Genomic DNA, 15,621 nt, shown 5'->3' on the forward strand with positions numbered 1-15,621 from the left:
GAGCTGCATAAGTCACCCCTTGAATGCCCAGTTGATGTCAGGAACAGCCTCTTGTGCAATGTTTTACCCACCACCCAACACAGCCCAAGCAGGACTGGCTATAAATACTGATGAAGTCATTGAAGTTGATGAGAAGGTAAAAGTTGACAAGGTCGACTGGTTATTAGTACAAGCTGGCAGTGAGAGGCGAAATGAAAAGGTAGCTGAGACTGGTGAGGAAAACGGTCTTCAGACAACTGAGACAACTAAGACAGAAAATACAAGAGACATGCAGGACACCACACTGAATGATAATGTGCCAGATAACAGGGAGGAATTCCATTCAGACTTAGAAAATATGAAAACAGTTCCAATTGTAAGTGTTTTGCCAAACCTAATAAAACATGCAGAAAATAAAAATACAAATACACAAAATGTTCCTGTGCAACAAACTGGGTGCGTCGATGAAATTCCCAAACCTACGGAAAAAGTCGTCTCTATTGCTGTACTTCTAAGATCACAAATAAAGGCTCTTGAAGCCACGGTGCAGGTTCCGCCTGACTTCGGGCAACAGCTTCCTACAAACACATGTCAAGAATCAACAGCCAATGACAACAAGTCAAAGCCTGATGAAACATCTCCAACAAGCATAAAGGTGACACTTTTGGAGGTTTCCCAAAAACTAAATGAAAGTGATCAGGAGACAGTTCAGTTTTTGCAAAAACCTCTCGTGCTGCCTTCTATCTCTGATGTTAATGAAGGCAATACTATGGACAGCACGGGACTTACTGACAACACTAAAATGTATAACAAGGATGTTGCTGATGCTGCTCAAGAAACTGAAGTATCAATGGCAGTTCTATTAAAAGAAATCCCTGTTTCTTGTTCTGATAAGCAAAATGCTGAAAATAGTGTTTCTCCTGTGACTTTATGTGAGGAACTGACCAATACAGTTCCAGCAACCCTAGCTGTGCCTGTCAGTGAAGAATCAGTTAAAGTTACAGAAAGAGATTACATGTTCTCCTCACATGCAACAGCAAGTAGTCAACAACCATTACGAGATATTGTGGATGATAGTCAAGGTAATGGTGGAATTCCAGAAATCAAACTGATTGGTAAAACCCATAGGAAGATAGCTGAAATAGAGTCGACTGCACCTTTAAACCAAGAGCACAACAAAGTCACTCTTGGCACAGAAGAAGAAGGGGTTTGTCACCTTCATATTCAGGAGGACACCTCTGTGACTGATGGACTTTCAAGGGCTGACAGTAGTCCTTTGTTAAAGAAAAGAAACTGTGTTTTACCTATCGCTTCTGCTACACCTCAAGAGCTAGCTTCTGGAGCTCGTCGCAAAATGCTTACACCCAAGTGTAAAACGGAAGAGACCACAGAGGCCTCATTGACAGCCATTAGTCAAACTCAGAAAATGGAAAAGTACACAGAGATTGGCAAGCTTTCCTCAGGTCCTGTGACCTTATCTACATCTCCAGAGTTGTCACAAAGATCCACACTTCAGCCTGCAGCTGAGAAAGCATCTCCAGGAGAAAGACGTTCTCCAATGCTGAGCAGGAGAAAGGCAATACTAGACCTCGCTGAGGATATCCAATCCTCTAAAACTGAGGAACAACCTACAGAGAAGGACAAGCATGACCCATTCAAAGGTAAATCATGTCTGTGTTTAAATGTTACAAGTTACTGCATGGGAAAAGTAGTAAGATCAAAACACTGAGGTCATCAATAGTTCTTGTCAAAACTTTCCTGGTTTACTGGAAGTTTGGTTTTGAAGAAAAATCAGCAAAGCCATGCAAACTTTAAATCATGGGAATAAAAGAGCTAAAGAAAGAAGTGATGTTGCTCAAGGGGATTCGCCGTGTGGAAAGGTTGCGGTGTAGCGTGCTGATAGTGGACATTATATCACGGCTGAGTGGATCCTTGTCGTTTCACTGCACTGAGGAGGCACCAAAACGTCCCTTTTCTGTTGTTTGTAAATTAATAAAATATAAAATAACTAGGATGTCTTTTAGCAGTTATATAAAACAAATAATGAATGTTTTTACGTTCTTTCAATGGTACGAATATTTTATGAGGTGAAAGCTGGAACAAACCGTTCAACGAGGCCTCGTTGAACAGTGAGAACACATTTCACAGAGCAGGAATACAGAAAGTACCATGGAGGTTCACAAATGGATGTGCTGGACACATGAGCAGGCAGGCAGACACTTTCACAAGTCCCAAAACAAATTTACAAATGACAGATTCTGACAGTAGGGGAATGTATCAAATGACAGATTCTGATGGATAGGGAATGTACCAAATGCTGAATGTGACGGAAGGTGAATGTACCACATGCTGAACGTGGCCAGAGGGGAATGGACCAAATGCCGAACATGACAGAAGGGGAATATATAAAATGACAGCCATTCGCTTTCCATCACATTCCTCATTTGGTACATTCTCCTTTCGCCACATTCGCCATTTGGTGCATTCCCTTTCCACCATGTGAACCATGTGAAAATTATTAATGTTATTATTTTAATATTTTTTTGTTCATAAGCTTGTGGAGTTATCCTCTTTGTTTTTTGGGTATTTCTCTCCACAGCTCCTCAAGTTATCCGCAAAATTAGGAGTGAAACTTTCTCAGACGCTGTAGGTCATGTGAAACTGTGGTGCCAGTTCTTCAATGTTCTCAGCGATTCTACTGTCAGTTGGTACAGAAATGAAGTAGAGATCACCCACATTAAAAGAAAGTAAGTAACACTAAATTTAAAAATAACTAATAAAATTGCCTGAGTCCACCTAACTCGAAGGTCAACCAACAAATGGGTAAAGAGGTGAAGTATGGGTCATTACCAAGCAAGCTATGCCACGGCTAACAGGCTAATTTTGATTCAGGTGTTTGATTAAGACATATTTTTGCATACTGGGCAGTGATTATCATAAATGGTTCCTTGGGTACGGGTATTAAAAATTATGAATAGCACAGTAACCATGGAGTAAAAGTAGAGCTAATGTCACCAAGCTATCAATACCTGCTAATTACTGTTAACATTACAAACACAGAAAATAATACTAAAATTTCACTCAACATGGTTTATTTACACAAAACTACACAACAAGCAATGTTACCTCAGGTATTTGTAATAAAATGCTAAGAACAGACAACACAGTCGTGTCCAAAGCAGCTGGTAGCAACCACTGCTAGCGGGGCCCTGAACTTACCGGCCCACTAGCTGTCACTCAAAGCAGTCTCGCCCTTAATTATTTATAACTTTATCGCTTAAAATGCCTTAATCTGATGGTGTATTTAAAAAAACACCTGCCCCTCTGCCATTGTTATGAATAGCAAAACAAGCTGGTTTTTGTTTTTGTCTTGTTTTCTTTTTGTACCAATAAACATGTTTATTCCTGCTGTAAATATGGAGATTTTAATATGGATGTCTGTGGGGAGTGACCCACTTTTACAGCCAGCCTCAAGCAGCCATTCAGGGAACTGAAAGATTCGGCACTACCTCCTTATTGGCTTACTTTTTCAGTACCAGAGGTTACCGATTGGCTGTTTCACGTGCACTGCAAATCTGCCCTTACCAAAAAATAGTACTGATAAGTATATAAAAAGTAAACTAGAAGTATACTTGAAACATACTTGTATATACTACTTTTTGGTAAGGGTGTACTTATCCAGACATTGTGTGAATAGAGTAGGTCATCGGGCCGAGTGGGTGTGTTGATGGAAGTTTCTGTCATGTGACTGACGCAAGGTTGGCTAGCCATCTACTATGTGAGTGTTTTCTGAAACTTGTTAATTTTCCTTTTCTTTTCCAGGGCAGGGGATGAAACTCAGGTCAATCTAGCCTTGGTTCAAGCATCATGTCAAGACTGTGGTGTCTATAGATGCACAATCAGAAATGAGCATGGGACAGACTCTACAGATTGTCTACTTAGTGCAGATAGTATGTATTTTATGTTACTACATATTCGGTTTTTCATTATTTGGTCTTTCATCTGTCCTTCTGTCTAATCTCACACTGTTTTGCAGTCTTGGCTGGAATGTCCCTGCGTGAGGACTTTGGTGGTAAGATGAAATTTCAAATGTGTAGGTCATTTTTTGCAGAAATGTTCTTCCTCATACCGACTATGTGACTGACATATTTATGCTCTCACACTTGCAGCTGGTGAAGAAATCGAAATGATACCGTTAGTGTTCAACAAGGGCGTTGCTAATTCTGGTGTTTGGGGCAACAAATTATTTGGCCGTATAATGATGCAAGAATCTCATATTGGTGATGGCTGCTCTCACAAAGTCTGGAGGGCAAAGGTTATCTATGGCCTGGAGCCAGTCTTTGAGTCTGGTTGCTCATGCATCATTAAAGTGCGGAACCCTATCCCCTACGGAGGCAAGGGGGAAAGTTGCCTTATAGAGCAGAACCTGGACATCACCAAGCAGGTAAAGTCAAAAAAGGCTTGACAACATTTAATATAGTCAAGTTAAAATAGATACTAGCATGTTGCCCGTGAGGATCCATGGGCTCTAGATTGGGTAGTGTTTATAAAATAGGTACCTGACATTTTTGAAGGGTGGTAATAAATTAAGCAATGAGTTAGAATGGTGTGTCAGTCCAGAATGTTTTAGGACCTTAGACCTCAACAATTTTTATTTCCTGTTTATTATGCAATTTTTAATGTTAATTTACTGTCTTAATGGATCTATAAATTGTTTAGTTTGTTATCATATACACACTATTATTATTCTTATTATTATCATTATTATTATTATCATTTTCATTATCGAGTAAAAGCTTCAGGGGAGCATTAGCATGGCACTCCGCCCTCCAGACTCCCTGCCTTTTTAAGCATTTTTCTTTATTTGTCTCTCACATTCCTGGAGGCATGCCTCACATGCCTTTTCTGACTGAAGCTCCTCGCCATCTAACTATATCCTTTAGATCCTTCAGACTTTTTTCAAAAGAATGGTTCTTGGGAGCATGAGCATGAATAAAACCTTTCAGCTTCTGGGGGAGCCCCCCCCCCCCGTCTTTTTAAGCATTTTCCTTATTTTGCCTTTCAGCTGACCCCCCATTTACAGCCCTCTTAACCCCTTGCCACTTTAAGCATTTTTTTAATGTAGATGTAAATTAATATTCAGAGTTTTCAGCTAGTTAACAATAGGGCTGTACAATATGGCCAAATTATCGTATTTCAATATTGTCATATAAATTGTCATGTAAATGTCACTTATATACATGCTGTCCATATTCTTGAGCCTCTTAGGTGGGTAGGGAGAGTTCCCATGGAACCCTTGGAATGTATAATTCCCTTGGAATGTATAATAGAAGAAGACAATATGACTATGATTTGACACGAAGTGCAGCAACAGTGAAAATTAAACATTCTTAAACAAAACTAATAATACCACACTCATTTTGCACTCATCATAACGTTAGGATACTGTGCCCTCCAAAAGTATTGGAACACTTGGAATTTCACACATTTAATCTGTTTATGCCATTTTAAATACAAGAAATACAAAAAAATAAAGAATAAAAATTTCTAAAATTATCTTCCTCAAAGTCAAAATGAAAGCAAATCTCTAAAATTTGATAAAACCTGTAAATAATAATCAGTTTTATTGACAGTTTTCTTTAGACAAGTCAGGGGATGGAAACATGAACATTTCCTCATCACTGACTATGTCTTGGACTTTATTTACATGAATTATAAAGAAATACAAAAGTTTCTTTCACCAAAACATCAAATCTAGGCTTTCATCTGAAATGTACTTTCTGTCAAATTGTAGCTGAACTTTCAGATTTTCTTTTTAAGAAAATCCTCCTCGACACCACTTCATCAGGAAGCTGGATTTTATATTTTTTATATCAAGTTGTAGAGATTTGCTTTCAGTTTGAGTCAAGGAAGATAATTTTTAGAAAAAAATGTATCTGAAATGGAATAAACAAATTAAAATGTGTGAAATACAAAGGTCAGTTTCAGTTTGTACAGGAGTCAAAAGTTAAAGTTGCTCCATTAATTTTGCTCCAGCTGTATTTGTGCTGAATGTGATGCTTGTATCACCATTTGAAGGATTGTTTCAGTTATCTGCTGCACTAATAAGCCAACAGAGCATGAACCAGCTGCTGTCTGTTAGCTTAAAGATGTGCATATAAGCCAACCCGTATTAAAGGAGAAATGCTGCTTTTAACAACCTGGACCTCATTTCTGGCATAAAATATGGTAGTACCATCAGTGAAGGTGCTGCGTTTTTGATCCATCAGCTATAGCTGAACATGTCAAGTTAGATTGTAGCAAACAGGTGATAAGAGCTCCTCACATTTACAAATGCTGTTTAGATGCTGACGCACGTTTCCAAGGCAATACCAATAGTCAGTAGACTTAACAATAAGAATTTGTTGATTTAGCTGAGCTAATGCCATTTGCTAGTATCATTATATGATTAACATTGTGATTTAATAAAATTCAATTCTGAATATTTCTTGTAATGTTTCTCCAAATTCATATGCGACATAGAAAATCTGACATGACAGATATGGCTCACCAAATTTTTTTTGTTTTTTTTGTTTCTGTCCTTTTTCGGCCAGTTTCTGCTTCTTTCGCCCAACTTCGACTTATGTGTGAAGGGTCCCTTAATCAAACATGCCCCAATCACTCTCATATTTGTAATTAAAAATGCAGTGTTAAGAGGAATCAGTCATGCACTCTTCCTGATACCTCCAGAGGATTACTGTGACAATAATCAAAAATAATTTAATATAATGCGTAGGTTGAGCATATGTTAAATGGATCTTCTCCCATCTTTCTGCATACAGGAGTGTGTCAATCAGAACTTGGCTCGTGAATACTGCAAAATCTTTTCAGCAGAAACAAGAGTGATTGAAAACTTTGGACAGACTCTTGAGTAAGGGAATATAAGATGTACCTCTGTCTTGCGTATTGACCTTTACACTTTTCTAAAGTCCTTTCATATGTTCCACAGAGTGATTCCTGTCTACCTCATGTACCAACCAGCCAGCACCATCCCCTATGCCACAGTGGAGGCTGATCTGAAGGGGGATTATCAGAAATATTCTGGACTGGATCATACAGGCAGATTATTAATGAGAACAGGTTCTGCGGTGGAGCAGAAATGCTGCACCCTGCAGCATTGGATGTTTGAGTGGACGAATGGCAGTCTGCTATTCACTCGACTAGAAGGTATTAACCTGAGTGATGCATGTGTTCTTCTAAATTTACACCAAACATAATTTCTGAACTCATGCATAAACAATACTTTGAAACAGAAGCCACCGTCTATACTGCCTGTTCCAAACACTGATTATTCCCTGAGATGAGCAGGACAGGTGTAGGATTAATGACTCATCCAGTCAGTGAGTGGTTCCACAAAATGGTCTTCATGCAACAACCACTCATACTAAACAGATTCATTTGTAAATGTTGTGTACAAGTAATTGAAGAGAACTTCCCAGATTAACACATTTTTTTCATAGGTGCAAACAGAATTCACGAGTGGCCTAGATCTGTAGGAGTCATGTACAGTTTGTCTTTTGTCATAAAAACCTCAGTTTTCTGTCATTTATTTTATATTTCATGACTTCAAAGCAGTTGTAGTTTGAAAATTTCACATAAATTACACACCATAATTTGATGTTATCCTGTTTAATTCTACAATTTTGATTGTGATATACTAGTAATACTAAAGTAATTCATATAGGCTAATATTGTTCATTTAAGATATTTCTTTATTTGTCGACAGTGTGGGGACATGCAATGATAATAAAAATTGCTTCAGGGGTAAAAGCCCCATCCACCATGGAAGGGGGAGGGGGTGAGGGCTTAAAACAACACTCTAGCTGTAGGAGGTTCTCAAGTGTGGATGGCTTGCAGTCCAGTCTATCCCATTTTATGTGTGTGCGTATGTATACTGAGCCATAATTGATGCTAATTCCTGATCCCTGTGAATGCTCTTCGGGTTTACAGTGACATTAAAGAATGACACACACCATTACAATTTGACATGGTAGTTTTGTATGAACCCTATCAAGGAGAGTGGTTCCGGAGGCGAGGCTGTGTGTGGAGGTGAGACCCACCAGATCTAACTGGTATCGCTTCACCTCCCGCACGAGCTCTGGCTCCTTCCCCCACAGTGAGGTGACGTTCCACACCCCCAGAGCTAGCCTCTGCCACCTGGGTCTGGTTCGTCAAGGCCCTCGACTTTCACTGCCACCCAAAGGACAGCGCACCCGACACCAGCAGTTCCCCCTGCAGGTGGTGATCCCACAGGGTGGAGATGAAAAGTCCATGTTGCTTTTTTGGGCTGTGCCAGACTGGGCTCCGTAGCAAGCACAGCCACCAGGCACTCGTTGACGGGCCCTACATCCCGGGCTTCCTCCGGGCCGGGTCAGGTTTCCTCTACCTCGTTCTGTCATGGTGTCTTGTGAACCATTCTTAGTCTGACCTCTCACCTGAGACCAATTTGCCATGGGAGACCCTACCAGGAGCACAAAGGCTCCAGAAAACACAGCTCTCAACAATATAGCTCACAAACCTCTCCACCACAATAAGGTGATGGTTCCCGGAGAGGTTTATATTTAAAAAGGGGGACCAGAGAGTGTGTGCCAACTACAGGGGCATCACACTACTCAGCCTCCCTGGTAAAGTGAACTCCAGGGTACTGGATTGAAGAGGAACAATGCTGGTTCCGTCCTGGTCATGGAATAACCGACCAGCTCTTTACTCTCACAAGGATCCTGGCGGGTGCCTGGGAGTATGCCCACCCAGTCTACATGTGTTTTGTGGACTTGGAGAAGGCGTATGATTGGGTACCCCGGGCGATAATGTGGGAGGTGCTGCGGGAGAGTGGAGTGAGGGGGTCCCTTCTCAGGGCCATCCAATCTTTGTACTCGCAAAGCGAGAGCTGTGTTCGGGTGCTCGGCAGTAAGTCGGACTCGTTTCCAGTGGAGGTTGGCCTCTGCCAGGGATGTGCCTTGTCACCAATCCTGTTTGTGATATTCAGGGACAGGATATCAAGGCATAGTTGGGTGGGAGGAGGGTTTCCAATTTGGTGGGCTCTGGGTCTCATCACTGCTTTTTGCAGATGATGTGGTCCTGTTGGCTTCATCGGCCGGTGACCTCCAACACTCACTGGATCGGTTCGCAGCTGAGTGTGAAGCAGCTGGGATGAGGATCAGCACCTCTAAATCTGAGGCCATGGTTCTCAGCAGGAAACCGATGGATTGCCTACTCTTGGTAGGGAATACGGCCTTGTTCACGAGTGAAGGGACGATGGAGCATGAGATTGGCCGGAGAGTCGGCGCAGCAGGGGCGGTATTGCATTCGCTCTACCGTACTGTTCTGCCGAAAAGGGAGGTGACTTGTAAGCTGCAGAAGAAATAAAGATTTTTTTTTTGGAAGTGATCCACATGAGTTGCGACAGCAGGTGTACATAATTAAAGTGGTCACCTCATTGTGCATGCAGAATGGCAGCTTGCATGCAAAAGAGTGATTTTGCTGAATTAAACGGACGAACACAAAGTTAAAGGTGGGATCACGATGTGAAAATGACTATTTAAAGCAGCGGAAGAAATAAAGCCAGTGAGCCACGGAGCCAGCGAGGAGCACAGAGGCGGCTGTCCAGGAACCCTTGGTTCGCTTCTAGCTGGTCTGGTGCATTACAGGTGGACAGCAGCCTGGCGCACAGCGCACAACTGCGGAACTGTACTGGAGCATCTATTTTTGGACTGCGTTTAAATAATAAATGCTGCTGTGAATTGAAAACCCAGACTTTAAAGGGACCAGGTGTGGGAGGGCTGGAGGTTTGGACCAAACCCATACCTAAATGTACGCCAATGTCACGTTATCATGGTGTTATCACGGCACTACGTGGCTTAGTGTGGCTGATGTGAGCCATTCGAGGCTCTAATGAAAGGTCGGTCGTGGCTCACTAGAGGCTGCTACGTGGCACATGCGGGGTACAGAGAGACACATAGAGGCACCTTAGTAGCGGATATGTGATAGATGAAAATGTGGGTCATTCTTCAAATAATCGCTGACACACCCATGTGTGGCTCATTATTCATGGCTTATTATTTGGTGGGACCCAGGCTTATGCACCTTAGACAAAGCTAATTTGATATATGTAAAATTTGCTGCTTGTTTCTCTTTTCAGTACTCATCCAGCAGCAAAAAAGACATGGGGTATCTGTGCTAGGTTAATTGTCTTCCTTAAATGTGCCCAACACTGTGTGTGAAAAGGTCTGTATACATTTTAGGAGGGGGTTTTGGGGGGGGGCTCATTTGCTTACTGAAAGAGTGAAGAAGCTTCAAGCTGTCACACACCTCCAAAATTAAATTTTCAGAGGTTGCTTATGGTAAGAATCATTTTAACAGCAAAAATTGCTTCTCTTGAACTTGTTGTCAGAGCCTTGCTGGTTGTTTGTGTCTTTCTGGTTATTGATTTATTTTGCAGTGTTGTCTCTCATGTGTCAGACGTCTTTTTTTGTTTTACGGGTGCTATTTAAATCAACAGAAATCTGTATCTGCATCAGTCTGATATTGAATCAAAATTGTTAGATCGGATACTGGAAATTTCAATTCAGTTTCAATTTATTTTCATTTATATAGCGCCAAATCGCAACAAGGTTGCCTCAAGGCACTTCACACAAGTAAGGTCTAACCTTACTAACCCTCAGAGCAAGTGGTAAGGAAAAACTCCCTCTGAGGAAGAAACCTCAAGCAGACCAGACTCAAAGGGGTGACCCTCTGCTTGGGCCATGCTACAGACATAAATTACAAAACAATTCACAAAACGAACATACAGGAAATGTTGCTGGTGCACACGTCTGGATGGAGCCGCACCTCAAACAGAGAGAAGGGCAAAAAAAGCAGAATCAACCATCAGAAAGACAAATACAGTGTAATTTTCAGCATTAAGCAACAAGAAAAACAGAAGAAATACTAAGGTGATCGCCGGCCACTAGCCCTAAGCTTCACTAAAAGACCCAGAATTTGGATAAAGTTGAGGCCGCAGCCCGCTCCATTTCCTAATAAAATGAATTAAAAGAACTGTTTTACAGACTAGTAGCAGAACCTTAAAATCTGATCTCACTGGGACAGGATGCCAATGAAGAGATGCCAAAATGGGTGTAATGTGGTCAAACTTTCTGCTTCGTGTCAAAACTCTGGCAGCAGCATTTTGAACCAACTGGAGACTCCTAATGCTGGACTGTGGTAAACCAGAAAATAGAATATTGCAGTACTCCAGTCTAGAAGAGACAAACGCATGAATCAGGGTCTCAGCATCAGCCATAGACAGGATGGGACGAAAAATCCTGTCTATGGCTGACTAATCCGGGGAAAGAAAAATGGGATCGATCCAAGTCTTCTGTTGTTGTCCTTTAGCGTAGTAGAGTATTTGTTTCACAGTTTGGAATGATGTTTTGGTAAATGGCTAGGTTAGGAAAGTACATCTAAACAAATGTAATTATTAACAGATTTTGTTTTAAGATGGAAAAACAATATTGAACTGGATATCGGTGCTGGCAGAAATCGAAGGGCCCAGAATCCATATCTTATCAAACACGAATAAATGATATCATGTCATCCCGACTTATGACCTCTTTGATGAGCTTTTTATTCATCGAACAACTTTTTTGCTTATCAAACAAAAAAACAAAACAAAACAAAACAGGTGTACTGTATGTTGCACTTTGACAAGTTGCTATTTAAGAAAAAAAATATTAGTTTTTCCTTTCTTTCTTTCCTGCCATTTACATGCTTTGGCGCAGTTTTGAAGTACAAGTACAAACTCAGTAAATGGTGTTATTTTGCAGGTGTTGACACAAGGATTGCCAATGTTGGAATTGTAGTCAAATCAACCGGGTCAGTATATTTTATCATGTTGTTTTTGTGATACTGTGGTGACAACTGCTAATTTTACGGCCAATTTACCTTCACATTGCAGCAGTGGTTTTATTTTGTTTTGTTTAATGTTACATGTTGCAGACATCAAGGTCTCTCTGTTGAAGGAAATCCAAAGGTTTTTGAGCAGTTTGTCACCCAGCACCAGTGTAACTACTACTGCGGCCTGCTCGGTCTGAGGCATCTGAAGGTCATGGAGTCTCTGATGACGCCAACAAAGCACAAGGGCTCCAAGAGTCCACTGCTTCAACGCAAGACCGCTGTGGGCTCCTCCACCCCTCAGGCCGACAGGAAAGCAGCCGTCAGCCCCAGAATGCCCCGAAAAGTCACGCACGGCAGCAGCAAGACTGACACGAAACAAAAAGTTGCTGATACTCCCAAAGTTCTATTGGAGTAGTTATCTCTCTACAAAACAGAAGTAATCACTGAATATCTAAACAGATCTGATTTTTTAAATAACTTTACAGGCCTGTTTCAGCAAACAAATTAGGAGATGCTGGAAAATGATGGAAAGTTCAGTTTATAAGAAAGACATGAAACCTTTCAGAGACCATTCCACACCAGTAATGAAGAGCTGACACCATCACATTCTGATTAATGTGTCCACAGACTCTCTCTCTCTTTTTTAAATAATTTCTTTCTTTCAAAGACTACCATGTCCATTCTTCACACTGTAATTTAACAGTGGGACAGTCATAGTACGATAACCTATTTTACAGTTATAAGGTGTTGTATGTTACAGTAGAACAACTACAGCAAGATTGTAGAAAAACAGTATTAAGTTGGCAACTGTAGCTGTCAGTAGTTTACTGTAAATTAACAGGGACATTTTTCACCGTGCGTGCACATCTGGAGCTGTATCAGAAAGGACATCTGGTGTAAAATTTGATTCAAATCAACATGTGGATTGATCATTGATAACCTATGGTGACCACAAACAGGAGAAACCAAAAGAATTTTATTTATTTATTTTTAATTCTTGTTCTTTAAAAAAAACACCTTATCACATTATAAAGACCCACACAAACATGGGGAGAACATGCAAACTCCACACAGAAAAGCCACAGGTGGGAATCGATCCCATGACGTTTTTGCTGTGAGGCAACAGTGCTAACCACTAAGCCACTGTGCTACTCAAGAATATTAACTGCAATACAAAAATAAAAATTGTTGAAAATGGAGGATATTCTCGTGAGTATTTCATTTTTGTTTGTAGATATTTCCTTCAGCACTAAAATGGAACTCACTGCAAACACTTTATCATGAGTTTTCTGATCATAGTAACAAATATGACATGTAATTGTGTTTAAAACCAGCTACTTCACAGCCTGTTTTTAATCCAAACCACGTGTGGCTGGTTTCTCATTGCAAGACAGTAGCAGTACCAGCACACCACTCTGCTAATAGCAAAAGCATCATTTAGAATCAGGATTTGTAATATATTTGGATGCACATGCACTGCATAGTACACGTGTCCATGGTGGATTCTGTGGCTGACAAAAACAAACAACAACAAAGTTGAATAAACTGACACCTTCAGAGTCTCTGACACATGTTGTAAAATGTGTTGAGAAAATCGAATTTCATCATGATGATGTGTGAGCCGCCGTCGTGAGTGAGTCATTATGTGAGCACGCTGCCTCACACACTCACTGAGTGTCACTTCTGATGTCGTCCAGCAGCGTGAGAGGGTGAAAGTTGTCACCAGAAGGAAGAGGTGACAGTCGTGTGGGATTCAGTAGCTCCGTGCTTCCCAAACCTTAATACCCACACTGCATTTGATGACAATAAAATGCACTGGAAATTTTGTTTCAACTTTGCATACTGCTGTTAACCATATAAAAAATATAAAGTATAACTTGCCAAAACTGACTGATGGCATTTGCAGATATTCCTGCAAAATCTTCTAGTCCACACTTGCACATTACTGTTATTACCTACAGTATCTGTGGCATAAATCAAGCATAGACTTTTACCTATTAAATTATTGATGTACAGTGCATCCAGAAAGTATTTACAGCGCTTATTTACAGCCTTTTCCCCAAATGGAGTAAATTCATGTTTTCCCTCAAAATTCTACACACAACACCCCATAATGACAAAGTTTTTTCCTTTTTGCTAATTTATTAAAAAAAAAAAACCCTAAGAAATCACATACTTATGTACTTAAGTATTCACACCCTTTGCTCAAAACTTTGTTGATGCACCTTTGGCAGTAATTACAGCCTCAAATCTTCTTGAATGGGGCAGCGCAGTCTCGTTTGAACCCCTGTGTGATATTGTGAGATTTGACCACTTACAGGGAGAGCCTGCCATTGTGCAACACTAACACAGCATCACTTCACACGGAAAGATGGTGTACTGTTTTGTTTTCGGCTGCAATCACCGAAGCAGTTGCAACAAGTGCAAATTTTTGTTGGGTGGAGAAGGGAAGAAGAGGCAAATGGGAGAAGTCATGTCGGTAAGTTTTAGCCTACACACCTTGACAGAGTTGCTGCGTTCTCTCGCCTGCATCAACACCTCAATATGTTTGAGCTCCAGGTCATAAACAAACCGCAACACGTCCACTTTCCACCGCATCGTCACTTTTTCTTTCCATTTTCACTTTGTTTGCCATGTAATTTGCCCGAAAACTGAGAAAGTGCCATGTTTCTGATGGGGACATGCAAGGGCTGTCCCCGTATGTACGATTATTGTGTCATATGTATCATATTCCACTCCTTTGATATCTTGGCTGTGTGTTTAGGGTCATTGTCCTGCTGAAAGATGAACCGTCGCCCCAGTCTGAAGTCAAGAGCACTCTGGAGCAGATTTTCATCCAGGATGTTTCTGTACATTGCTGCATTCATCTTTTCCTCAATCCTGACTAGTCTCTCAGTTCCTGCCGCTGAAAAACATCCCCACAGTATGATGCTGCCACCACCATGCTTCACTGTAGGGATGGTGCCTGGTTTCCTCCAAACATGACACCTGGCATTCACACCAAAGAGTTCAATCTTTGTCTCATCAGACCAGAAAATTTTGTTTCTTGAGGTCTGAGAGTCCTTCAGGTGCCTTTTGGCAAACTCCAGGTGTGCTGCCATGTGCCTTTTACTAAGGACTGGCTTCCGTCTGGTCACTCTACCATACAGGCCTGATTGGTGGATTGTTGCAGAGATGGTTGTCCTTCTGGAAGGTTGTCCTCTCTCAACAGAGGAATGCTGGAGCTCTGACAAAGTGACCATCAGGTTCTTGGTCACCTCCATGACTAAGACCCTTCTCCCTGATCACTCAGTTTAGATGTGCAACCAGCTTGAGGAAGAGTCCTGGTGGATCCAACCTTCTTCCATTTATGGATGATGGAGGCCTGTGCTCATTGGGACCTTCAAAGCAGGAGAAATGTTTCTGTACCCTTCTCCAGATTTGTGCCTCGAGACAATCCTGTCTCAGAGGTCTACAGACAGTTCCTTTGATTTCATGTTTGGTTTGTGCTCTGACATGCACTGGCAACTGTGAGACCTTATATGTAGACAGATGTGTGTTTTTCCAAAATCATGTCCAATCAACTCAATTTACTGAATTTGTCATTATGGTGTATTGTGTGTAGAATTTTGAGGTAAAATAAATAAATTTAATCCACTTTGGAATAAGGCTGTAACATAGCAAAAAAGAAGTGAAGCACTGTGAATACTTTCTGGATCTAATACTACTTTCTTCAATAATTTCCTTTGGGAT

General features: G+C 41.0%; 1 protein-coding gene across 1 annotated transcript in view; it reads left to right on the plus strand.

Moving 5' to 3' along the window:
• alpk3b (alpha-kinase 3b) overlaps nt 1-12,964 on the plus strand; it is a 33,884-nt gene extending 20,920 nt beyond the window's left edge. Inside the window, 10 exon segments of the mRNA XM_034162947.1 lie at nt 1-84; nt 86-1,640; nt 2,579-2,726; nt 3,802-3,929; nt 4,016-4,051; nt 4,149-4,423; nt 6,801-6,889; nt 6,968-7,185; nt 11,820-11,868; nt 11,992-12,964. Of these exon segments, the coding sequence (XP_034018838.1) occupies nt 1-84; nt 86-1,640; nt 2,579-2,726; nt 3,802-3,929; nt 4,016-4,051; nt 4,149-4,423; nt 6,801-6,889; nt 6,968-7,185; nt 11,820-11,868; nt 11,992-12,304 (2,895 nt within the window). The 3' untranslated portion in view covers nt 12,305-12,964.
• The last annotated feature ends 2,657 nt before the right edge of the window (nt 12,965-15,621 follow it).

Source organism: Thalassophryne amazonica, chromosome 2, assembly GCF_902500255.1.
Source record: "Thalassophryne amazonica chromosome 2, fThaAma1.1, whole genome shotgun sequence".
Classification (NCBI taxonomy): domain Eukaryota; kingdom Metazoa; phylum Chordata; class Actinopteri; order Batrachoidiformes; family Batrachoididae; genus Thalassophryne; species Thalassophryne amazonica.